Below are 21,756 nucleotides of genomic sequence, written 5' to 3'. Positions count from 1 at the left end.
CGCCTTCTGTCCCACTATATGAAACCCTCATATCTCGATCGGATCCCCCTTTTTGTCCCTGGGATACATGTCTTTCCGTATCTCGATCCGATCGCATCTCTGAACATTCGTCCATCATGGACCACTCAATGCATACCATGACCATGAACATGGCCACCACTACCAGATCCTCCATGAGCACCAGCACGTCCGGTATGGACATGGGCATGGGCATGGACATGGGAGGGATGGACATGTCCAGCTGCAAAATCTCCGTTCGTCTCCGTCCTACTCTTAATCTCTCCCTACTAACTTCAGTAAACCAGATGCTATGGAACTGGAACACCATAGACGCCTGTTAGCTTCCACCTCCACCTCCATCTCCCCGATACCCACTAACGACCCCAGGCTTCCTCTCCCAGTCCTGGCACATCACCTCGCGGGGGATGTTCGCCGGCTCCTGCATTGGAGTCATCTGCCTTGTCCTCTGTCTGGAGTTCCTTCGTCGCATCGGCCGCGAGTACGACGCCTTTATCGTGCGCCGCGCCCGTCTGCGCGCACAATACTTCGCCCTGCCGTCTGATTCCACCAAACCATCTGCATCCTCATCGTCCGCTGCCGGTGTCACGGATTCTAGCAGTAACGGCGGTGGTAATGCGTTCTCGTGTGCACCTCCCCGCAGCCAGACCAACAATACGCCACAGCCCCCATTCCGTCCATCGCTGGTCGAGCAGACGGTCCGCGCACTGCTGCACATGCTGCAGTTTGCGGTGGCGTACTTTGTCATGTTGCTGGCGATGTATTTCAATGGTTACATTATCATTTGCATATTCATTGGCGCATTTCTGGGCTCGTTTATCTTCTCGTGGGAGCCGTTGCAACCGGGGAAGGAGTATGTTCTTTTCCTTTTGATTGGACCAGTATACTGATGTGTTTATAGGAACGACGCAACCGCTGTGACCAAGTGCTGTGGGTAGGATGCGTGCTGGTCTCGTGCATGGGATTTGGACCTTCTTCAATTTAGCAACATTTAGAGCAGGGTCAGTTGGATATGTCTTGTTTTGGATACGAATCGTAATAAGATGGATACGTACTCTCATGGTACGTACTGCGTTCCTAATAAGTCCGTCCAGTCTGTAGTAAGTTGCTTCGGAATGTATAGCAGCGGGGTACTTATATAGAACATTTATGTTTGAACATGTCCTAGGTATAGCCCGTTGGTCAGCCATTCGTGACCTTTCTTCGGCGCATTGAGCCGGTGATCTTCGCTTCGATCTCCATTATCCGCTGAACCTGAGGCTGCGTCCTATAATGTTATGTTTTAACCATTCCTGTTTAGGTCATTAGCAGCGTGTATATGGTTATTCAGGTAAATCTGTCATGTCTTAGTAAATTCTTCTTACGAGGACGGTAGACGAAATGACAAGCGCAATGGAACTGGAGACGTCTCTTAAATGTAGACGATGAAGACGGTGAAGGTTGTTGTCGATACAGTATAAGCTAGTTATCAACCTGCAGCTCCAAGACTAATCTCTACAACCTAGGCAGATTACTCAGCATAAAATGAGAGAATCAGCGATCTGGGCTGGTGTACCTAGTTCACGATATAACAACAGTTAGGGTTTCCAAGTCCGCAGCCGATAGCCATACATGCCTCAGGCATCGCTAACGTAACCGGGCCCCACCATGGCGAAGCGGGGTCGCCGAGTTTACACCACGCAACTACGATTTACCGACAGGAGAAGACATTCGAAAGTTCAACAGAATGGTTGCAGAAACCCTGTTAATATATCCGTAGACACTCTAGATTACACCACGCAAGGAAAGGAGACCCGACAGAGGGATCCTCGCTCGATGGCCGCTTCGAAGGGAAGACAAAGGGTAGCTAGCTTCCCGACAAGCTCCGTCAAGCTCGGATCCCCCTTCTCGAACAACCCAGATCCTCCCTTTTTTGGCTCGTTCTGCTTTTGAGTTCTTTAAGCGCTGCCGCAGTCAACGATCGTGACCTTGGAGCGGACGGAACCGCTGGAGCTGCCAAGGGCCTCGATCTCCTTGACGACCTTCTTGGACTCATCGTCGGCAACCTCGCCAAAGACGACGTGCTTGCCGTCGAGCCAGGAGGTCACAACGGTGGTAATGAAGAACTGGGAGCCGTTGCTAGAAGGCTGTTAGTGGGTGGCCCGCATAGAGAAACGAGAGAAGCATTGACTTACGTGTTGGGACCAGCGTTGGCCATGGAGAGCAGGAAAGGCTTGCTGTGCTTGAGCTGGAAGTTCTCATCGGGGAACTTCTCGCCGTAGATGGAACGACCACCGGTGCCCTGAATTGGAGTTGGTTCGCATGCTTACGGCCGTCTGGGAGAGGGGGGACCTAAACTTACGTTGTGGCGGGTGAAGTCACCACCCTGGAGCATGAACTGGGGGATGACACGGTGGAAGCCAGAGCCCTTGTAACCCTGGCCCTCGGGCTTCTTGCAGAGCTCAGCGAAGTTCTCGGCAGTCTTGGGCACAACATCCTTGAAGAGGTTGAAGTTGACGCGGCCAGTCTTTTCTATACGGCAAGACCATGGTCAGCATCGGGATAAAAGCAAAATGCAGCGAGACGAAACAGGGTTGCTTTGAAATTGAAACACAATTCCAAGTACACAGCCCAGAGGAGGGAATTGAACAGAAGGACAGCCCCTCCAGTGAAGAGTGACAAAGAGAAAGGAGTGAGGAAAAGAACCTACCAGTGCCGTTGCCCGGGTTAGGGGCGTACTTGATATCGAACCAAGCGGTGGAGGCCATTCTGACAGTGGATTGATGGAAAGGACGAAGGGAGAGGAAGGAAGATTGATTGCAATTGAGGACGGAAGAGAGGGGACGAGAAGAGAGAGACGAGAGAGGTGGGGTTATTGTTGACCTCAGGCTTCGGGAGAACATTGTTGCTGGAGGGGCACGGGTCCGGATTAACCTGCTTCCGACACGATCTGATCGCCGTCCCGAATACCGTCAGTAACCGTTATTTTACCTGCTGAGTCATGCGTGCCAGAGACATGGAGAAAGCTGGAGAAAAAAAGGCACAGCAAGCATGCCTGGCTCAGACGCCCAATTCCGCCATCACAGGGGCATGGCATCTCCAGAGGAGAGAGGACACATCCCAGCACCGGAAACCAACGGAATCTCTACTCACCGAACTCGATATACTTCACAGAGCAGCGTAAGCGCGGCAGAATGGTGTTGTTGCAGCTGGGGAGCGGATGGAACCGGACTGACGCAGGCAGCCCGGAAATATATCCTGCCTTTCCGATATGATTATGTAATACTAATGAAGAGATCATGTGATTGAAGGCTTGACGGGGCGTCTACTCCGTACTTGTATGAATGAACATAATGCAATATCAAGTTCTTAGACGAATAGAGAAAAACAAGTCAACCGCTAATCACACGGAACAAACCAACAGAATGCTAAAGTATAAACAGAGGAGGTCAAAAGTAAGAATACAGATCTCGTAGAAGGGAAGCACATCCAAAAGAAAGAAGTGAACAAGCAAAGGTCATAAGCTCCACCAAGGTCAACATGTCATCCCACGTAGTAGCTCGTTGTCATGCATGATTGGCGAAAAGGGAAGAAACTTCAAGAGGCAAGATAGTCTAATGTACGAAGAAACAATGCATATATGGACGGAGAAGTCAAGAGAACAACCTATCGAAAGTCATCCTCGGAATCGTCGTAGTCGACCGCGTCGAACCGCTGCACGAGCTCCTTGGTTTCTCGGGCAATCTCAAACGCAATCGGCGGGAGCTTGTTAGTGACACGGCGCAGATCGTCCGCGTCGGACGCCATGTCACCGTCGGCCACCGTGCTCATGAGCCGAGTCTTCTGTTCGTCCAGCGTCCGGATCAGAGGTCCGGCGCGTTCGCGCAAGGCCTGATTCGTCTCCGGCCGATGAATGAAGTGCTCCGCGGAAGATGACACATGCGTGACGATAGATGTAATGGCGGAGACATGGGCATGAACTGCAGCCAAACCTTCATCACCACGAATACTGGACACAAGGGCTTGAATGGACTGGACCAGCCCATCTGTCTGATCCTCCAGGTAGAACTATCACAACAGTCAGTCATTCCCGGTCACGCGTCATTGGCCGGTGGCTTACCTTCATATCCTTGAGTTCATGATCTTCGGACTGGGCAGCATAGCTTTTCCCATTAACAGCGACTCCGTTGGGGCCATTCTCTGAGCCAACGAAGGAAGCCGACGGGTTGCGGGAGTGTGGAGGGCTAATGGCACTGTAGACCGATTCGTTGTGGCTCAGTCGGCTCTGGCTAGGAGCAACACTGAAGTAGTCGGGCGACTTCATCTGGGCCAGATGCTCTTCATACTCCTCGTCGAGGTTATCCACCGGCGTAGGACAAATCTTCACCAAGCGAATGAGCTCAATGACAGCGGTCGACAAGTGCGAGGCGGCCGCGTCCAACAGAGACACGGGAGAGAGGCCACTGGAGTTGGCAAAGTTCTTCGACGCCGTGATCATATTGTTCGCCGTGGCAGATACCCGACGGGTGGCCTTGGTCCGCAGGGCGGACAGCCCATCGTCGAGACCGTCGGCCAGACCAACATCATGCACGATGTAGCGAACGGCCACGATAACCGCCTTGACCTGCTGCATGACTTGACGGTGATCATCAAGCCGAGCGATCCGCAGCAGCTCGTCGATCGAGATCTGAAACTTCGTCACATGCACATCCTTGATCAACCCGTGCTCATGCAGAAGCTCATTGTTGTGAGCGATGGTGCTGACGTCCGGCCGGATCTCCGCAATCCCTGTGGAGGACGCGCGCAGATGTCGTAGCTGCGTCTTGGCCTTCGCGTACCGGCTCTTCCATTGCTGGATCTCCTCCTCCAGACGGTGCACTTCACCCGACAACTGCTCCTCCTGTTCCCACCGCGCGTGGCTCTGCTCCGACAACGCCCTCATCTCCATCAGGAAACCCGCGGCCTCACGCCGGACCTCCTCGGTGACCTGTTGTTGCTCTCGCAGCTCCTCCTGCAGCCCGCGATGCTTGACTTCCAGGTCCGCAAACCGGGCCTGCAGCTCCGTATCCGTAGGACCCTGGCGCGACGCCTCATCAATCTGGCCGCGCAGGTCGGCCTCCATGGCCTCTTGTTCCATCCGGACCTTGTCGAGCTCCATCTGCAGCGAACTATTCAGATCCTCGGCCTTCGAGATCTTGCTTTCCAGCTCGAGCTTCAAATCGTCCCACTCCTGCCGCTCCGACGTACTAACCTGAGAGTGGTCCTGCGCGTCCTGATACTTCCCAATCTCCTCGTCCTTCGTGCGAATCATCTCCTCCAGCCGGTCCATCTTGTCCCGGTCCTCGTGGTACCTCGTCAGCTCCTCGTCCTTGGATCTCAGCATCTCCTCCAACTTGGCCACCTTCTCCTGGAGCGTCGTCACCTGGGACTGGGAATCGGCCAGCAACTTCCGCTCGCCCTCGCCCAGTGTCGTTGTCGTCCCGCGCCGACTCAGTACAGCGTCGAGGGCGAAGGCATCGCTCCGCGCGTCATAGTCGTCCTCCGTGCCAGCCATATCGTCATCGTCCTCGACCATGGTGCTCTTGTTCGGCACGATGGTATTACTCTGCACGCCGTTCATGGACGGCGGTGCCCCGCTCACCAACGAGCCCTTCCGGGGTGGGAACGCGCCCATGGGGCTGCCCGGCGGGCCGCCGGAGGGATATCCCCGTCCCGGCGCACGCGGGGGCCCACGCGACTGCGACCGGCGCGAGCCCGGCGGCGGCGGGTATCCAACGGGCGGGTAGCCGTTTGACGGGCGACCGCGGAAGCTCGGAGCGGGACTGGCACGGCGCGACTCGCGGGCGGGGAACTGCGGGAAGCGGCGCTCCAGCTCGGTGTAGACGTCGGTGGCCAGGTCGCGAAACCGCTGGTGTTGCAGCGAGGCAAGTTTCTGACGGGCCTGGTTGCGTTTCTCGTGAAAGTCGTCACGGGCCGGGAGGAAGGGCGGGACGTCGGGGCGCGGCGGACGCGACGGCGACGGCATGGCCTGCTGGCGGCGGAGGAGTTCGTCGTAGACATCGGTGCTGAGTTCGTGAAACTGGGTCGGCGACAGGCGGAGGAGTTTGTCGCGGGCTTTGCTGGATTTGCCGTTGGCGCGGTCGTCCCGATAGGGGTGGTGGAGGAAGCGTCTCAGCGCGACATAGTGCTGGCCGAGGATATCCTCCATCTGCTTGTGTCGGCGGCTGCGCTGGTCGACCAGCGTGCCATCGCTAGATCGGGCGGCGACGGAGCTGGGCGGCGACGGATTGCCGGCGTCGCTCACCTGGCTCGAGGGAGCGCCATTGGGGATGGGGGGACCGGTGGCACCGCTGGGGATGCCGGAGGTCGGAGGGGTGGCGAGATTGCTGCGGTTCGAGAAGGTCGGGGAGAAGGGTGGTTCGGATTTCTGATATTGATTGATCCCAGACCAGTCACTGCCGTCGACGGAGACGGGCGACATGGTCCCTGAATGACCATTCATCAGGGGTCAGGGCGATGAGGGGAGAGATCTCGGCAGTGAGGACAGTCCTACTGCGACAAATAGGAGGGAGAGGTGGTCGTATGCATTCGAAATTGGACTGAAAGGATTATTGAGTTCGAGTGATACGGAAGAATGAACGGCGAAGGACAGTCTCTCCCCAGATGGCTCAGACAAGTGGGATTGTGGCTGGTGAGAGGACGACTCGGGTGTGGACGATTACGCAACGAGGGATATTCCAGTCCAAGTAAGGAGAAGAAAAGAAGCCGGGAAATCCGTGTTTTTCTCCGATTTCTCTCCAATGGGATCCAAATCGAAAGGAATTAAGGATGGGCGTTCAGCTTGTCGATCGACGAAGCGACAGATCAAGGGGGACGAAAAGTAGGGGGGAAAGGAGAGATCGACCCCAGACGCGATGGAACGATGGGCGAGAAGAAGAGAAGAGAGAGGTCCACCTTGAAAGAGGCAAATGAATGGGGGGGGAGGACGAGAAGAGAAGATGGATAGGGGAGAGGGAGGAAGAGAGAGAGAGACACAGAGAGAGAGAAAGAGAGAAAGGGAGAAGTTGGAGATGGAGATCCGTTACGGGAGAACCACCAGTAGTCGTACGCCGCCAACGCCTCCGTCTGGAGATTCCCCCGACTTGCAGAAGGTTAGATATCGATATTAATAGATCCTGTCCGTCGTTCTAGACGGTTTGAACCCATTCCATGCATCCATTATTTCCCCCTTCATCCCTTGTTTCTACCAACTGGGAGGACAATACCGGTCTATAACTTCCTAGTATCCATAATAACAACTCCACCCGCCAGGAACCGATCCTAATTAGCGTGCTGTGGCGGTGTATTTTCCACGGAGAACACACGACCAAATTCTCCTGCAGGGAGTTTGTAGCTTATTCCCAGGATCCTGCAGGATCGGACTCTACCTAGACACCCGACTTTTCGACACCATTGCGTATGTATCCATACACTCTACATGCAGGCCTCGACCGGAACCACCTGGAAGAATGCGAAATTGGGCCTTTTCTAGTGCCAAATAATCTCGCCGACCAGTCCAGACCGTTAGCCTTGGCGTGTTCTTTAAGGGTAATTATCGGCAAATCGACTCTGGACGCAATTGAGCAGGGAGACTATGGAAACAACAATTCATTCTATCAATTCACAATCATACAGGTTTCCCCATAGCCTATGCCGAAGTGATAATTCTGTCCGTATTAATCAATCCCAGAGGCATTCCGCCTCATCATTCGGTTGCCCGATTTCCTGTCCACCTGCCACTCAGGCGTTGTACATAAGTCTCTATCAAATCCACTCACTCCCTTTTCATTTCCACGCCGAGAGACAGAAGAAAACAAAACTTCCATATTTCCCAGACAGACTCCACGAGGGCGACGAGGGGGAGGTTCCTCGCCTCCCTGAATCGCAATGCACCGAGAATAAACATAGAACGAAGCGAGACCAAGATGGAAGCCCCCCCAACTGTCCCACTGGTCCAATGCAGTAAACGGGTCAGTCAACATCCGAAAAGAACAATCGCAGTAGGTGTACGGGGTATTCTATCGTGATAACAAGGCACATGACATCTTCCATAGCTCTCTCGCCCATGCCCCGCTCATTTCGACGAGGTCATGGTGAGTCCCCGAGCGGCACCCACAGCGGCGGAGACCGGAGTAGACGACCGTGTAGGGGCCGCACTGCGGTTGTGGGCCATGTGCGCTCTGACCAGGTGGCCGGCAGCGAGTGCAGAGCACAGACTTAATTCTCCGGCGAGCACGGCAGCGGCCACAATGCGCGCGAGCCGGCGGGCGTTGTCCCCGGGGTTGGTAGGGTGGGAGCCGCGCACACCCAGAAGGTCCAGCATGGCCGACTGTCCTTCGAGGATGGTACCACCACCGATCGTGCCAACTTCGATCGCCGGCATGGACACCGCAATCTGCAGGTTGCCATTGACGCTGCGGATGGCCGTTAGCAAAGGAGATCATAGATTAAGATCAAACATGAATCTACTTACTTCTTCATGGTCGTGATGCAGCTACTACTTTCCACATTCTGCGCAGGGTCTTGACCTGTTGCCAAGAAGACAGCGGTGACCAAGTTGGACGCATGGGCGTTGAAACCACCCAAACTTCCAGACATGGCACTTCCGATCAAGTTCTTACTGGTGTTCAATTCCACAAGGGCGTTGACATCACTCTTCAGAACGTTGCGAACAACGTCACCCGGGATGATCGCCTCGGCAACCACCGACTTTCCACGTCCATCGATCCAGTTCAGGGCGGCGGACTTCTTATCGGTACAGAAGTTACCCGAGACCGAAATGGTGGCCATGTCGTCAAAGCCACACTCCGTAGACATCACATGGAGCGCCTTCTCAACGCCCTTGGAAATCATGTTCATGCCCATCGCATCACCAGTGGTCGTCTTGAAACGAATGTACAGATAGGTACCCGCCAACGCCGTCTTCATGGATTGCAGACGGGCGAAGCGACTCGTGGAGTTGAAAGCGGTCGTCATAATGTTCCGACCTTCTTCCGAGTCAAGCCAGACCTTTGCAGCAGCTGCCCGAGCAAGAGTAGGGAAGCCAACACAAGGACCACGAGTCATGCCATCGCCTGTCAAGACAGTCACGGCGCCACCACCGGCATTGATGGCCTTGGCACCACGACTGGCACTAGCCACCAAAACACCTTCAGTCGTGGCCATCGGGATGAAATAGCTCTGGCCGTCAATAACCATGGGCCCAGCCACTCCGAGAGGCAGAGGCAGATATCCAACGACGTTTTCACAGCAAGCACCATGGACGAGAGAGTAGTTGTAATCCTTGTAGGGAAGCTTTGACGTCTCTAGAGAGGCCGATGTCCCGGATGTGGCCTTGGTGCGAGCCACCACCGCTCGTCGGATTTTGACAGCCCGGGTAAACGCATCCACCCGGCTCATCAGGTCTTCGTTCTCCAAAGTTTTCTCGAGAGCATAGCCAGGAAGCTTTCCACGTAGAGACAGATCGATCAGTTCTTCGTCCGATAAATAAGCCGCCCGTTTTTCCTTCAGGAACGCCTCGCACTCCTCCGGGCTTCTCTTGGGGCCGTCCTTGGGGTTCAGATCAATCTTGGGATAAACCTTCGGTGCCGGCGGTGGCGGGGCAGGCTCGGGTTCCTTAATGCTCCACCGCGCGGCGTTGAAAAGGTAGCCATTCAGGACGATGCTCAAAGTCAAAGCAGCGATAATCCACTTGCTGATGATCGGGTCTTCAATGCTCTTCAAAAGGCTCTCAATGACCCGTCCTCCAACAGCATCCAAAAATTGATCGGTATATTCAATATCGAAGGACTTGCTCTCGACAGGAGACGCATAATGCACCGAGGGGTACTCGAGCTTGTATTTGATGGGAGGGATGACAGTAACGATCGTCTCTCTCATCTGGCTCTTGGCGGAAACATAAACCGAGTCAAGACCGTTCTCCGCAACCTTGAAAGGATCGATCGGAGTAGGGGCAAGGACATTCGACACACGCGACAGAATAGGCACACCCGATCCAGAATTGGAGTTGCGGAAAGGAATGGCAGTCAAGTTGACGACATTGACCAAGACGAAGCCTCCCACCATGAGGATCTTGAAGCGACGCACATTGCTAGACTTGATCTTCCGACCGAAGATGCTGGTCTCACTAGATCCGGCATTCTCCGAGCCAGCCTGGGGCCAATCATTGCTGGAAGCCACATTCTCTGCGACGCGGTGACTCATGCCGTCCTCTTCCAAGGCCTTGCGAAGAGCCACATGGCGCTTGATCCGTGTGATCTCCAGCTTAATGCAAAGGATGGTAGTGTAGAAGGTGAAGAGCAAAACGCAGTCGAAAAAGAGGATCCAAGCGGCAAGGAAACAGAACTGTCTCAAGCCACCCTGGACACCAGAGGCGGCACCTGCCACGAGAATGGCAATTTCGATACAATAATCGCGGACGAGTTCAAAGCCTTGCTCCTTGATCGCAGTCTGGATAGACTCCTGGATCGATCTTTGGTTGTTGGCGGCCGATTGGCCAGGCGCTCCACCCTTCTTCTTCTCAATGGAGGCATTCAAGACAGCCCGTGTCAGGATGATCGGCTTTTCGAACCCAATGGTGACGACCAAAAATGGCAAACCCTCCGAGAGGAGGAGCACGTTGATCGGGACACCGAGCTTCGTGGTCACCAGTAGGCCAAACAGGAAAGCGAAGACACCCGCCAACAAAACAGTGCTAGCTAGCCAGTACTTCGAGCCCAGACGTCGCATGGAGAAGAACAGGGAGACGAAACTGAGATGCATCGAGATATAGCCAAGCGTCATGATAACAATATCGATGGTTTCGGCATGCTACTGCCCATTAGCGACTCTCTATAATATTCCAGGCTAAGAAAGGCCTACCTTGATCAAATCTACGAAGGAACTCCAGGCATCGGCGAACCAGAGCTTCATAGATTGTCCCGAACCCGAGGCACGAGCCGCCCGCATAATCCACTTCTTCTGTTCGCCCACATCCTCATCGGCCGATGGGTCCGGGATCTCTTGCATCGCTTTCATAAACTGGGGGAGCTCGGCGTAAGGCATACTAAACGCCATAGACGAGTCATGCGAAAACGGGGAGAAGAGGTTGGGGGTGTTGGGGACAACCTGTGCGGAAACGTTGGAGGGAACCGCAATTTCGTCGACGATAGGGGCGGTGGAAGCCGATCTCGACGTCGAGTCCGGGAAAATGAAAGTGGCCAGACCAAGGTGCTGGGCCGTCTGGTGCAACTCGATCATTAGACAAATCATGGCAGAGTCAAGTCTGGAGTGATGAGACTCACCTCGTCTTCGGACGACAGGTTGTCCTCGACCTGCCATTTCCAAGCCGTACTCTCTCCTAAGCGGAGGTGCCGACTACCCCGGAGCAGGGTGTCCACATCCAGCTGACCGGCCACATCGCGAGGGGTCTTGTTATCGAAGATACTGCCTTCAATCAAGCCGACATAGGTTGTACTAGCCAGGAGGGCCACCACGACGATTGTGTGAATAGGGTGAAGACAGGCACGACGGGAGATCGATTGCAGGGCACCGGTAACCTGACGCTTAAGCCAGCCAGGCTCCGTGTCATTCTCGGAGGTCGCCTGGCGGAACTTTCTGGGAATTAAGGTGGACGCCATGTTGGCTAGGGGGGAGGCGGCGAGAGGATATGGCGGGATAGACGGTCCGCAGGGAGAAGCCCTGGCGCAGAGGCCGTCGGAGAGAGATCACACGTCTAAACGAAGTCCAAATTACGGTCGATGATCGCTCAATTGCATGAGGAGGGGTGGCAGGTCAACTCTGCGAAGAAGCAGCACGAGGTCAGTTGGTTGATAAAGTTTGGCGAAGACCCCCTTAGAAGGTCCACTGACAAGGGTAATATTAATACCAACCGGAGTAAGGTAAAGGTAAGGAAGGCCTCGCTCGATTCCCAGCCAAAGGAGGAAGGACTGGAGGAACCAATTCCTAGCCCCTAAAAGGAATGCTTGACAATTGGGGGTTTAGGCAGCGAGGAAAAAGGCGTGGGACCCCTGGGAGGTGTGAGAAATCGTGGCGATGAAGTTGGAAAAGCGGGCGAATTTTGCCGCCTGTCACGTTTTAATGAGTCTTTACCGCCAGATCGGTTGAGTCTTCCCGCTGTAAGGGATCGCTTACCTAATGATCCCTTGCCGCAGGGAAAAAGGAGCAGCAGTACGGTGTATGTAATATGATTCACCAGAGGGGAATGGATAGAAGGGGAGCTGGAGGGAAAATATATAGGGACCTTCGTGAATACCGTCCCTCAGGTGAGTTTCTTGCCTATAACTAGCCCAAATCCGCTTCGTCTCCGCTTATCGGCTCGGTCTAACAGGTGGGCTGTGGCCACCAGAAGTCCTCCTTCAATGTAAGGTGATCCTGTGAGTCGATGGATGGAGAAAGGACGATCCACTTTTACCCAAGTCCTGCGACGAAAGAATTCTCGCAAGGATCCGGCTGCATGGCTCGCGTCGTCGAGAATGAGAGAGCAAAGGTGCAGGTAGAAGTCGGTCACCGACCTCATATATCGAACAATCTACAGCGATGACGAAACAACAGACTCCCCCTCCTTCTCTCCACCATTAACGACATGTATCCTGACATGGATGTTCAACAAGGTTCGTCAAAACCGGCCCGTATCGAGTTCCCGGGAGATGCCATTCGAGGCGCAATTCGTACCACGTTACAGCGAATTCAATAATACCAGTCCCCTTTGTTGGCTCGAGAATCCGGCTGAACTCGACCACCACGCCCTAGGCACTCCCTTGCAACTTGGTTCCTCCTGGTCAAACATGTTTTGGTATGGACTGCAGGGCTGCGTGTTTACCCAGCCTTCATCCTCCAGGCCATGTGTTGGACTGATCACAAATCGATTTATTTAGCCTGGCAATCGACATTTACGATAGGCCCGCTATTGCGAACCCAACTAGAAACGAAAAAACAATGAAGAGCGCCGACATGACTATGTAAGACCTACATTTGAGAATACCCGCCTTTATTGGCCAACTCGAAGACAGCAACCTTGCGGAGTTATGTAACTGGAAAGACCCCCCGTATTGACCGGTTCCGTTTGCCACACAAACCGTCCCAATTCCTACATCCCAGGACTCTCCAAAATTACAGGAGCAGACCATCCATCATCATTCATAATCCCTCACTGTTCTCTCGGCACTGGTGGAACGCTTGACCGGAGTGGATTCCTAGAAAAGCACTCGGACCATTGACAGGCCGGCAGACCTCGGAGATAAACCACACATACCCACCTTTCATCTAATCAATCTGTTCATCTCTCTCGTTTCTGCCCACCCGAGAGCGAGAAACCCTCTCCTCTCGCTTCCGAGGTGCCCGTAGGGTCTTGCAGTAGCCCCGATGATCATCCGGCCTTTTCTTGGCCAGAAGACTTCGAATTGCGATTTCGTAAAAGTCCGATAACGGTCCAGTCGCTTCGATTGTGCCTTCCACCGGTGAAAAGCTCACGATTCGCTTGAATATCTACGGTAGCTTTCGCATGCGACCCTGACAGACCGCCAAACGGTTGCTCATGAGAATGACAAACAATCAATCATGCCATGGATGGAACCGAGCTGTTGTAGCCGTTCGTAAACCTCAAAAGAAAATAATCTAGGTAGTTTGTTGGGTGAGCGAACAATATGAGCAGGGCCCAAGAACAATCACTCGTGGAACCATTCGATCAATCCCAATGGTTGTTCCATGGGAACCAAGCGAGCTGGCGGAAGGCCAAGACCGACACGATTTGGTGGAGCTGACGTGACAAGGAGAAAAGGGTTAAGGAGAAGCCGAAAAGAAAGACAATACGGTCTACACATTTTCCGTTTCGAAATGGAGCAGTGGGTAGAGTTCAGAAAGCTTCTGACCAAGTTGTGTTGTCTGGTTTGTGCTGATAGCTAAACTCCAACCCGATCTATATTTTCCACGGTTGGCTGGTCGTTTGTTTTGATTAAACTCTTCAACCGGAGAGCTCCGATTGAGGTAGAGAGAATTTTATCCTCTGATTCAAACCAGCACGAGTCGGTAAGTTTGGAAATTTCATCATGGCTACCGTTGTCTAACTTACGAACGAAGGGGACACGGGCTCGTATAGCCGCGAACTCAGGCGTGAATGTGACCGCTGGCGTCATGACCTTGTGCGAACTTTGAAGATAAGCTGAACCCGGCAAGTAAAGTTATCCCAAGGGTTGTGAGGATGAATATGAAACAAGAGTGAATGTGCATTCGCACCAAGCTGAGTATGTCAAAGCAAAAAGCACCCAAAAGGCTGCTCTCCCGCCCTCCTAAAAACAACCCTAGATCTTAACCATATTTGGGAGCGGCTCTGCTTTGAGCAGATATCCTATCTTTAATGATATTATATAGAATGCCCCATACCTGTAGAAAGCTCATCAACAGGATCAAAGTCATCCGCTCGATGTTGCTTCTAGCAGCTTACTTGCCCAACACCATCTCTGCTAAGACTTATCGGGCATCTAGGCTACTGGTCTGCGGTCAGAAGAAAAATTTAGGCACTCTAATATACCTCAATCTTGTACGCGCCGGGCCCTGGTGCGTGGGGCTACAGCGTTTCAATCTGAGCGGCGCTTGACGTCCAACCGCCGTTGATCCCATGAGACTTGTTTTTGCATCCCGATCGAAGCTGGTCCAATAGTGCCGCCGTCAATGCATATCTACAGGTACTTCAAGCGCCCAAGGCGGAGCTGTGTCCAATGGATGAGCTTCCTCGACAGGCTTGTCTCCATCTCTGCGACACGAAGTGCTTCTACTATAATCCCATGGGTAGAAAATCTCCGGCCAGCATTCCTAAGCGCTGGAACTATTTACAGACCTGTTGTGAGCCCATATTCCTGGGCTTCACCCGCCAGGCTCAAGATCCTATCACATCTACCCGATCTCATCGAATGCACCCAGCTAATTACTCGCAGGGAGGATCTACTGACCTGCATCTGTAACAAATAAGCATAGACATGTCTGAGAAGTGACGTCTATTCATTGTTGATTGGCTGTGGGATCATACTGTTCAGTCGCTTCATCTATCGCGATGATTAGCGCCCAGCGGGACCGTCTGATTCACTTACCCCCTGGGCACGAATAGCCTCCATGCTTTCTTAATGCCTCTTGTGTTTCGAACCAGAGAAGTCCTGCAGAAATGCGAGTGCCTCTTTATGCTGAGGTCCGCCTCTTCAAGCCTGAAGTCCCAGGAGACTGTCAATCGGATAAAGGAAGAAATTGTTCTATCTTTCATTGTCACTTGACAGAACAACACCCGCTCATTGTCACCTCGGTCTTCTATTCATCGTGAATGACTCCTTTGTTGTGTTGAGACTATCCTACTGTAGACCCATTCCTCAGCGAATTGCCGTGGCGCTCAACGAAAACAAAAGAATCACCACAACAGAGGACCACTCTCAAAGACCATTATGCAGATATAAGAGGGTTTGTTGTTTCCAGCTACTCCCGGTTGAACATGCTGGTGTAACAAGCTCGACTGACGATCAAAGGACTCTCGCTGTGTTCAATCTCACTCCGCTGGTCGGTGTACTCTACGCTCTGTCTGCTTCTCAAACAAACAGCAAGCCAAATATCAAACTATGGTCGACTTTTCCAACCACCGCTTGGGGCGGTCTCTACTGATCAGTGTGCTCCTTGCCGCGATAGTGGATGCCCATTCATGGGTCGAGCAACTTATGGTCATCGCTCCGAATGGAACCTTCGTTGGTGCCCCAGGATACGCTCGTGGCAACGTGCCTCGCACCGAGGCCGGGTTCAGCGACACCGATATGACCTACTTAATCCCACCGGCTGGCCGAGCCAATGCAACTCAAATCCTACGATCCGACAACCTCTGCAAGGCCACACAACGAAAGCAGGTCCAGAACGAGGACAACCCACGACTACACGCCTCCGCCGGGGCCGCCATCGCGCTCCGGTTCCAAGAAAATGGACATGTGACGCTGCCGCAGAACCAACCGGGCAAACCTCACAATCGGGGGACGATCTACGTCTACGGGACGACCCAGCCGAAGGAGGACGAGAAGCTGTTGGACGTGCATAAGGTATGGAATCAGGAGGGGACGGGCGGGGACCGACGTGGGGTTCTCTTGTCCGTGCAGAATTTCGACGATGGCCGCTGCTATCAAATTAATGGAGGTCAGATCTCGCAGAGGCGCCAGGCTGAATACCCTCATCAGGCGGATCAGCTGATGGGTGCGGACCTGTGGTGTCAGACCGACGTCGCGTTGCCAAAAGACGTGCCATCTGGAAAACCCTACACGTTGTACTGGGTGTGGGACTGGCCGACGGCGCCTCGCGTGGACCCCTCATTGCCCGAGGGAAAGGCAGAGATATATACGACCTGTATGGACGTGGACGTGGACGAGGGCGAGGACGTGGGCGAGGACGTGGCGGACCATGAGAAGACTTATGTGCACGTTTCGACGGGGTATGCGCAAGGCCAGGATCTGAACCGAGCGTCCATCCCGTCACAGTTTGATGAGATCACGGGGAACGGTGCTGCACTGAAATTGGGGGAGAGCTCTTCATCCGTCGCCGTTCGGTCACCTTCCGCGTCTGCTTCTCCATCGCCGCCTCCTCGGGCGCAGCTTGTCACCACCGTGACCACTTTTCAAACGGTGACGAAGACGGTCGCCCCGAGTGGTTGTTCATGAGGCATCCTTTTTTATTTCTTTGGGAGGTGGGGCGGTCTTAGATGTCAACAACAGCACTGTTTGTTTTGGAACGGGGCAGGCCCCTGTTGAAGAGAGAAACAACGATATAAGGTTTGCCTGTATTCTGTAGGAGTTGTGTGCAGCCGAATAGAGACTTTGTAACAAACGAAGAGATTGTTGAATGTCAAATGTCAATGTGTACTACACAGAGAGAGAGTGTGTGGGATGACTTACTTGAGGGAGTTAGTCAGGATATGAAACACGCTAAGCCACGCGTGGACAGTCACGTGGGGCACCGCCGGGAAAAAGAAACCCAACATCAAGTTCACCACTCGAATATCTTCACCATCTTGGCTCTCCAACTGGACGGTCAGACATTGTCCGAAAGGGACCAAGTACCCCCCTCAATCCCATTATTCTAGTCATTCAGTTCCCTCTCTCCTGCAGAGCCGTCATCACCAGCGATCCAGTATCGCCCGCGTCCTCCACCCCCCACCCGACGGAACTGCGCCTCGTTGATCCTTAACTATTCTTCGTTGCTGGCCCAAGGTAATCTCCGGTAAGCCTCTGTTCCCTCTCGCTCTCCTCTCCACCCTGGTCTACCCAGTTTTCCCCTCCCAAACGCATTGTCGTTGTTTGCCTTGTGCCTTTCTTCTCCATCTCCATCTCGCTGGTGGCGCTCGACTTCCGCTGCTATATTTAGAACCCCTGGTTTACATTTGCATAGCCGTCTTTTCTCTCCCTCGATTTATTCGATCGACTCGAACCGTCAAGCGCGCGGGACAATCCGACCCCTCCGATTATTGGCCACCATCTCGTTCGGAGCTCTCCTTGAGTGTCTCCCTCGCACATACCGACCGACCCTGCACCAACCCCTCCTCTGCACCCAATCGTCTGCATCGTCAATTATACCTGCAATTGACTGGCCTTCATCTCGCTTGCCGGCCTCTACCTTCAATTTGTGTCCCTTTCGATCCCGGGTCCCTGGGTGGCATCAACCAAACCCCCCTCCGACCACCGAACCCTATCGTCCCCAGCCCCAGCCGTGCTTCCACGCAAGGAGTCGCCTAGTGTACCCCTCCCACCCGGGGTGACTCCCTCCCTCTGTTCCTACAGTCGCACCCCTTTGCTTGTCGATCATTACTGGGACCTGTCGGGGGGCACCAAGATCAAACGTTCTGCAGAGCACACCGAGGGGCGTTGTGGCTGAACGATCGCGATGCCAAACTAGGTGTAACCGCGTTGGATCCCGATCATAACCCTCTCCCGATTTTCGCATCTCCTCTCCTGCGTTCTCTTCCTAGAGAGCGGTCGATGAACGCAACCATGGCTTCCACAACCACCACCACATCCCCGCCGCCGTCGTCCCAGCAAAACGTCTCCGCGCCCGACACAACGGCACTTCCTCCGATTGTTACGAACGCCGACGTGAGGCGACAAAGCCGGGGAAGGTCCTCCTCCTACGCGAAAGACCGTCTCTCCACCCATTCCAATGTGTCTTTCATCTCCCAGAATCGGTCGCGTCCCGGATCCCATGTCTTCCCCATCTTCCACTCCAGCCTGCCATACGCGCTCGTCCGGGATTTCGCCTATCCACCCATCCATCCTCTCCACTACGGCCCGCTGCCCCCGCGTGCCTCCGGGGTGTCCACCCCGGCGAGTGAGCAACGACGTCTGTCGGATCCTCCGGCGCCGTGGGACGCCTCGCGTGGCCAGTGGTCTACCGGGCCGTGGAGCACGGACCACAGCTATGGCCACCAACAACTCCCTGCGATGTCTTTCGGCGATGGTCCCCCGTACAGCGAGGATGAAGATCTCCACAGCCCCGTCTTTTCTACTCCCCGTCACCGGAAAATGAAGTCTACCGGGACTGATCTGAACGGGCGCCGTGGTCGAAGCCCTGGCGGTCGCCACGACACACTGGATTACGCGGGGGACGACCGCGGGACATTCGTGGGCACGAACATGGATGGTAGCGAGACCTACTACGTGAACGATGACGACGCCGCAGACGATGGACCGGGCGGCGAGTACGTCACGTACCCTGCCAACGAAAGCCGATACTCGCACATGGGCTCGTACGGCAGCTATCAGGGTTACGAACACGAGACGGGCTTCGATTCCGAGGACGACTACGCTGGTAATCGGTACTCGCGCGACTTCCAGTTCGCGGTAGGATGTCCGGACGAAGAGATGCACGGCAAGGCTGTCGCGCTTTTCGATTTCACAAGAGAGCATGAGAATGAGCTGCCCTTGACTGAGGGCCAGGTAATCTTTGTCTCCTACCGACACGGTCAAGGCTGGTTAGTTGCCGAGGACCCGCGCACGGGTGAAAGTGGCCTTGTGCCGGAAGAGTTCGTCCGACTCCTTCGTGATATCGAGGGGGGGTTGACGTCGCTGAACGGTGGTGATGCAGATCAGATCAGTCCTGATTCGACCGACTCCCAACAGGCAGTCACCCCGACACAGGAGCACGACACCGCCGAACCAGCCCATGTCTCCAACGGGGCGATCGAACACGGCGAAGAAAGTGCGGACAAGAGAGATACGCCTGTGGCGGAGAAGCCTTCAGAGAACCAACCTAGCAGCGGCCATGCCAACACCGCAGCCACGACATGAGATTCTTTGCGTCGTCGAGCTCGTACGGAGTACGAGGGAAGATGCAACATTCGTGCGCAAACATAACATCTATTTCTGTCCCTTTTTTTTTTCTTTCTTTTTATACTTCCTATTTCTCTATTTCCCCGCCAGTTCTAGTTCCCAGGCCGGAACTTCAACCCTATATTACATAACGATGGGACTTCCGTCGGAAGGAGTTTTGCATTCATGCATCCACACAATACATAAGTATGATAGAATTCATGACGACCGTCCTGGCCCCGCAGGAAGAGGACGGACGGCCGGAGTGGCAGTGTCTCGTTAGCACCGCGTGCTAGCTCGGAGCCGCCGCCGACAACAATGAGAGGAGGGCGACATCGGTCTTGTTCATGACGATGGACAATCGAATGGGTTGTAAATAACTACATGTGTGTTGTTTTTGAGTACTTCAGCGTCGGCGTCGCATAATGCATTAGATTCACCCAATGAATCAACCTGTACAGCAACTGGCATCGGATAGAAATTTCCAACGTGCAAGACATCCCGAGCGCCCCCTTCCTGCCTCAACACGAATAATCGTCCCCACTTCGTACCGACAACGTTCCTTTAGCTGCTTCATCAAGAACGTAAGAGAGACTAACAGGCATGGCTGTGAAACCCAGCCCAATGCTACCCCTATCTTTAGGCAGCCAAAGCTGGAAGACTACAACTCCGGTAGGCTTGCGTAATTGACAAATAGTTCAATAATGGCTTTCATCAAACATGAACGGGGTTTGAAGTAACTCTCTTGCCGGCAGTCGTTTGTGAGGGACATTTTGTAACATAAGAGAAAGGCACGATGCGAAGCTTTCCACATTTCCCGCACCGAAGTTATCCGGTAACCTCTCTCTCAGGTATTCCGTGAAGTTCTCATCATCCCTCTGGCTATTGGAACCGACTCTTTGGTCAATAAGGCAGTGGTGATCGTCATCTATCTCCTCTCTTGTAAGACCAAAAATATCCAGAGGGAACAGTGGCTCATTCGTTGCCAATTCAAATAGCTTCAGGGGAGAATCAGAATGTAAAACTGAATTTTCAATGGAGCGGTTTAGCATACCAAACAACCCAAGGTCCAGATATCTATGGTAGTATCTATGGCAGTGTCCGCGGGACGTTGTTGTATCAATTCGGGTGCACGCAAGGCTAGTGGTGTTACTGGTTCCTGGTCACAGTGCCGAATCCATTGAGCTGATAATATACGTGAAGTTAACAACCTCAATCAGTTAGCACATGCGAATAGTCCAATCTCACCTCCGCCCAAATCTCCAATTTTAACCTCCAACGTCGAGAAATGTACATTGTCCAACTGGCCCCGGCGCCTTTGCGTAGGCACCAAATATTTGGGGGCGCTCTGATCTTCGATCATCCCTTTCAGCCACTTGACGGGACTGAACTCGGGAGGATTTAAGAGTTCCTCCATGTTTGTTATCCCGGCAGCTGAAACCAGAACGTTTGCAGGTTGGAGATCTGCATCAAGCCATCAGACAGCTGCTTACACCGCCTGAAGGGACCGACGTACCACAATGGACGATGCCTAACTGATGAAGAAAGTCGAGGCCCAGCAAGAGCTGACGAGAAACAGCCTGCACATATCCTGCTTCGTGCGGATTCCCAGTGGTTGTCATAGCTCCCCCATCGGATATCATTACCGGGAGAACCAGACACAAGTGGGTTCCATTCGGGCCTGTATGATAGAAATGGTCGAGTAGTTCAATTACATGTTTCTTTCCATGGTGGTCCATACCAGAATCTGACAGGGCAAGTAGGATAGACAGCTCTCTGTTGTCTCTGGATGCTTCTCCTTTTAGTACCTTCAGCACGACCTGTTGCAAGCCCCTTTGAAGTATCACCAGCCTGTTATTTTCATCACAGTGCTTCACTCCACAGGGAGACACTCACAACTGCTGGTCCTTTGCTAGCCATACAGTCGAATATTGGCCAAAGGCTAGCTTCCCAATGACCTCATATTTTTGGTGAAATACGTCGTGAAGGTGCACTGGATGATAACCTCCGGGGCGATACTCTTCAACGGGCTCTACCACGTCGTAAATCCTTTCAAAGCGGCGCATTTTGTAGACTAGAAAAGGGTGAACAGGTCGACGTGCACTTGTTGCTCTATCTCAGACTAACAGTAACCTGATAAGGAGATAGAGATGGATACCCTGGGCACATTCGAGTGCGGAAAAAGACATCGTGAAGTCATGTGACCTACTCCCAGCCAGAACATTATATTCGTCCAGAATAAAAAAAAAAAGGTTCGTTTGGCGGAAGCATATAGCTAGTGTGAGATTTTCGCGAATATGGTGTGTCTTTGGCAGAGCTAAAATGTGATGCGCGGGCTAGACGAGGTCTATCAAAAACAAGAAGCCGTTGGGCATTATCATGCGGGCAAGTCAATAATAAGTCATGA

General features: G+C 53.5%; 7 protein-coding genes across 7 annotated transcripts; 3 read left to right on the top strand and 4 right to left on the bottom strand.

Annotated features, from left to right (window-relative positions):
• Positions 1-116: 116 nt before the first annotated feature.
• On the top strand, positions 117-956 carry BDV59DRAFT_204114 (high-affinity Cu transporter CTR3; the record flags this gene model as incomplete). The annotated part of the gene is made up of 4 exons (XM_073694378.1): positions 117-254; positions 306-336; positions 388-871; positions 920-956. The coding sequence occupies 4 exons, from the start codon at positions 117-119 to the stop codon at positions 954-956; spliced, it is 690 nt and encodes a 229-aa protein (XP_073545633.1).
• A 771-nt stretch (positions 957-1,727) lies between these two features.
• cyp4 (peptidyl-prolyl cis-trans isomerase) lies at positions 1,728-3,291 on the bottom strand. Its single transcript, XM_073690601.1, has 4 exons — positions 2,708-3,291; positions 2,360-2,529; positions 2,193-2,299; positions 1,728-2,136 (listed from the first exon to the last, which is right to left on the bottom strand). The coding sequence occupies exons 1-4, from the start codon at positions 2,898-2,900 to the stop codon at positions 1,956-1,958; spliced, it is 651 nt and encodes a 216-aa protein (XP_073545632.1). The 5' UTR covers positions 2,901-3,291; the 3' UTR covers positions 1,728-1,955.
• A 24-nt stretch (positions 3,292-3,315) lies between these two features.
• Positions 3,316-5,811, bottom strand: BDV59DRAFT_183813 (putative cell polarity protein). The gene is made up of 2 exons (XM_073690600.1): positions 4,118-5,811; positions 3,316-4,065 (listed from the first exon to the last, which is right to left on the bottom strand). Exons 1-2 carry the CDS (start codon positions 5,669-5,671, stop codon positions 3,664-3,666), a joined length of 1,956 nt encoding a protein of 651 aa, XP_073545631.1. The 5' UTR covers positions 5,672-5,811; the 3' UTR covers positions 3,316-3,663.
• A 1,819-nt stretch (positions 5,812-7,630) lies between these two features.
• Positions 7,631-11,929, bottom strand: hmg1 (HMG-CoA reductase). Its single transcript, XM_073690599.1, has 5 exons — positions 11,907-11,929; positions 11,319-11,825; positions 10,897-11,256; positions 8,510-10,845; positions 7,631-8,450 (listed from the first exon to the last, which is right to left on the bottom strand). The coding sequence occupies exons 2-5, from the start codon at positions 11,652-11,654 to the stop codon at positions 8,111-8,113; spliced, it is 3,372 nt and encodes a 1,123-aa protein (XP_073545630.1). The 5' UTR covers positions 11,655-11,825; positions 11,907-11,929; the 3' UTR covers positions 7,631-8,110.
• A 3,703-nt stretch (positions 11,930-15,632) lies between these two features.
• Positions 15,633-16,799, top strand: BDV59DRAFT_194784 (uncharacterized protein; the record flags this gene model as incomplete). The annotated part of the gene is made up of 2 exons (XM_073692453.1): positions 15,633-16,655; positions 16,764-16,799. The coding sequence occupies 2 exons, from the start codon at positions 15,633-15,635 to the stop codon at positions 16,797-16,799; spliced, it is 1,059 nt and encodes a 352-aa protein (XP_073545629.1).
• A 1,236-nt stretch (positions 16,800-18,035) lies between these two features.
• BDV59DRAFT_194783 (adaptor protein NBP2) lies at positions 18,036-19,328 on the top strand (the record flags this gene model as incomplete). Its single annotated transcript, XM_073692452.1, has 1 exon — positions 18,036-19,328. One exon carries the CDS (start codon positions 18,036-18,038, stop codon positions 19,326-19,328), a length of 1,293 nt encoding a protein of 430 aa, XP_073545628.1.
• A 713-nt stretch (positions 19,329-20,041) lies between these two features.
• BDV59DRAFT_79251 (serine protein kinase) lies at positions 20,042-21,729 on the bottom strand. The gene is made up of 5 exons (XM_073697110.1): positions 21,246-21,729; positions 20,866-21,182; positions 20,598-20,813; positions 20,404-20,534; positions 20,042-20,347 (listed from the first exon to the last, which is right to left on the bottom strand). Exons 1-5 carry the CDS (start codon positions 21,413-21,415, stop codon positions 20,048-20,050), a joined length of 1,134 nt encoding a protein of 377 aa, XP_073545627.1. The 5' UTR covers positions 21,416-21,729; the 3' UTR covers positions 20,042-20,047.
• Between the last annotated feature and the right edge of the window lie 27 nt (positions 21,730-21,756).

This window comes from Aspergillus ambiguus (assembly GCF_047715705.1).
Source record: "Aspergillus ambiguus strain CBS 117.58 unplaced genomic scaffold BDV59scaffold_29, whole genome shotgun sequence".
Taxonomy (NCBI): Eukaryota; Fungi; Ascomycota; class Eurotiomycetes; order Eurotiales; family Aspergillaceae; genus Aspergillus; species Aspergillus ambiguus.
The sequence above is the reverse complement of the archived record's forward strand: the minus strand, read 5'-3'. Positions and strand labels throughout refer to the sequence as shown.

What these genes read in the sequence shown, in the direction of transcription:
- hmg1 (XM_073690599.1), bottom strand. Translation starts at nt 11,654, where the DNA reads ATGGCGTCCACCTTAATTCCCAGAAAGTTCCGCCAGGCGACCTCCGAG. An exon ending in CCTTCGTAGATTTGATCAAG is followed by an intron (nt 10,846 to 10,896) that starts GTAGGCCTTTCT and finishes AATGGGCAGTAG; the next exon opens with CATGCCGAAACCATCGATAT. An exon ending in TGCATCACGACCATGAAGAA is followed by an intron (nt 8,451 to 8,509) that starts GTAAGTAGATTC and finishes GGCCATCCGCAG; the next exon opens with CGTCAATGGCAACCTGCAGA.
- BDV59DRAFT_183813 (XM_073690600.1), bottom strand. Translation starts at nt 5,671, where the DNA reads ATGGGCGCGTTCCCACCCCGGAAGGGCTCGTTGGTGAGCGGGGCACCG. An exon ending in ATGAACTCAAGGATATGAAG is followed by an intron (nt 4,066 to 4,117) that starts GTAAGCCACCGG and finishes CTGTTGTGATAG; the next exon opens with TTCTACCTGGAGGATCAGAC.
- BDV59DRAFT_79251 (XM_073697110.1), bottom strand. Translation starts at nt 21,415, where the DNA reads ATGCGCCGCTTTGAAAGGATTTACGACGTGGTAGAGCCCGTTGAAGAG. An exon ending in CTAGCAAAGGACCAGCAGTT is followed by an intron (nt 21,183 to 21,245) that starts GTGAGTGTCTCC and finishes GATACTTCAAAG; the next exon opens with GGGCTTGCAACAGGTCGTGC. An exon ending in TCTGGACCTTGGGTTGTTTG is followed by an intron (nt 20,348 to 20,403) that starts GTATGCTAAACC and finishes TCTCCCCTGAAG; the next exon opens with CTATTTGAATTGGCAACGAA.
- cyp4 (XM_073690601.1), bottom strand. Translation starts at nt 2,900, where the DNA reads ATGTTCTCCCGAAGCCTGAGGTCAACAATAACCCCACCTCTCTCGTCT. An exon ending in GTGACTTCACCCGCCACAAC is followed by an intron (nt 2,300 to 2,359) that starts GTAAGTTTAGGT and finishes ACTCCAATTCAG; the next exon opens with GGCACCGGTGGTCGTTCCAT. An exon ending in GCCAACGCTGGTCCCAACAC is followed by an intron (nt 2,137 to 2,192) that starts GTAAGTCAATGC and finishes ACAGCCTTCTAG; the next exon opens with CAACGGCTCCCAGTTCTTCA.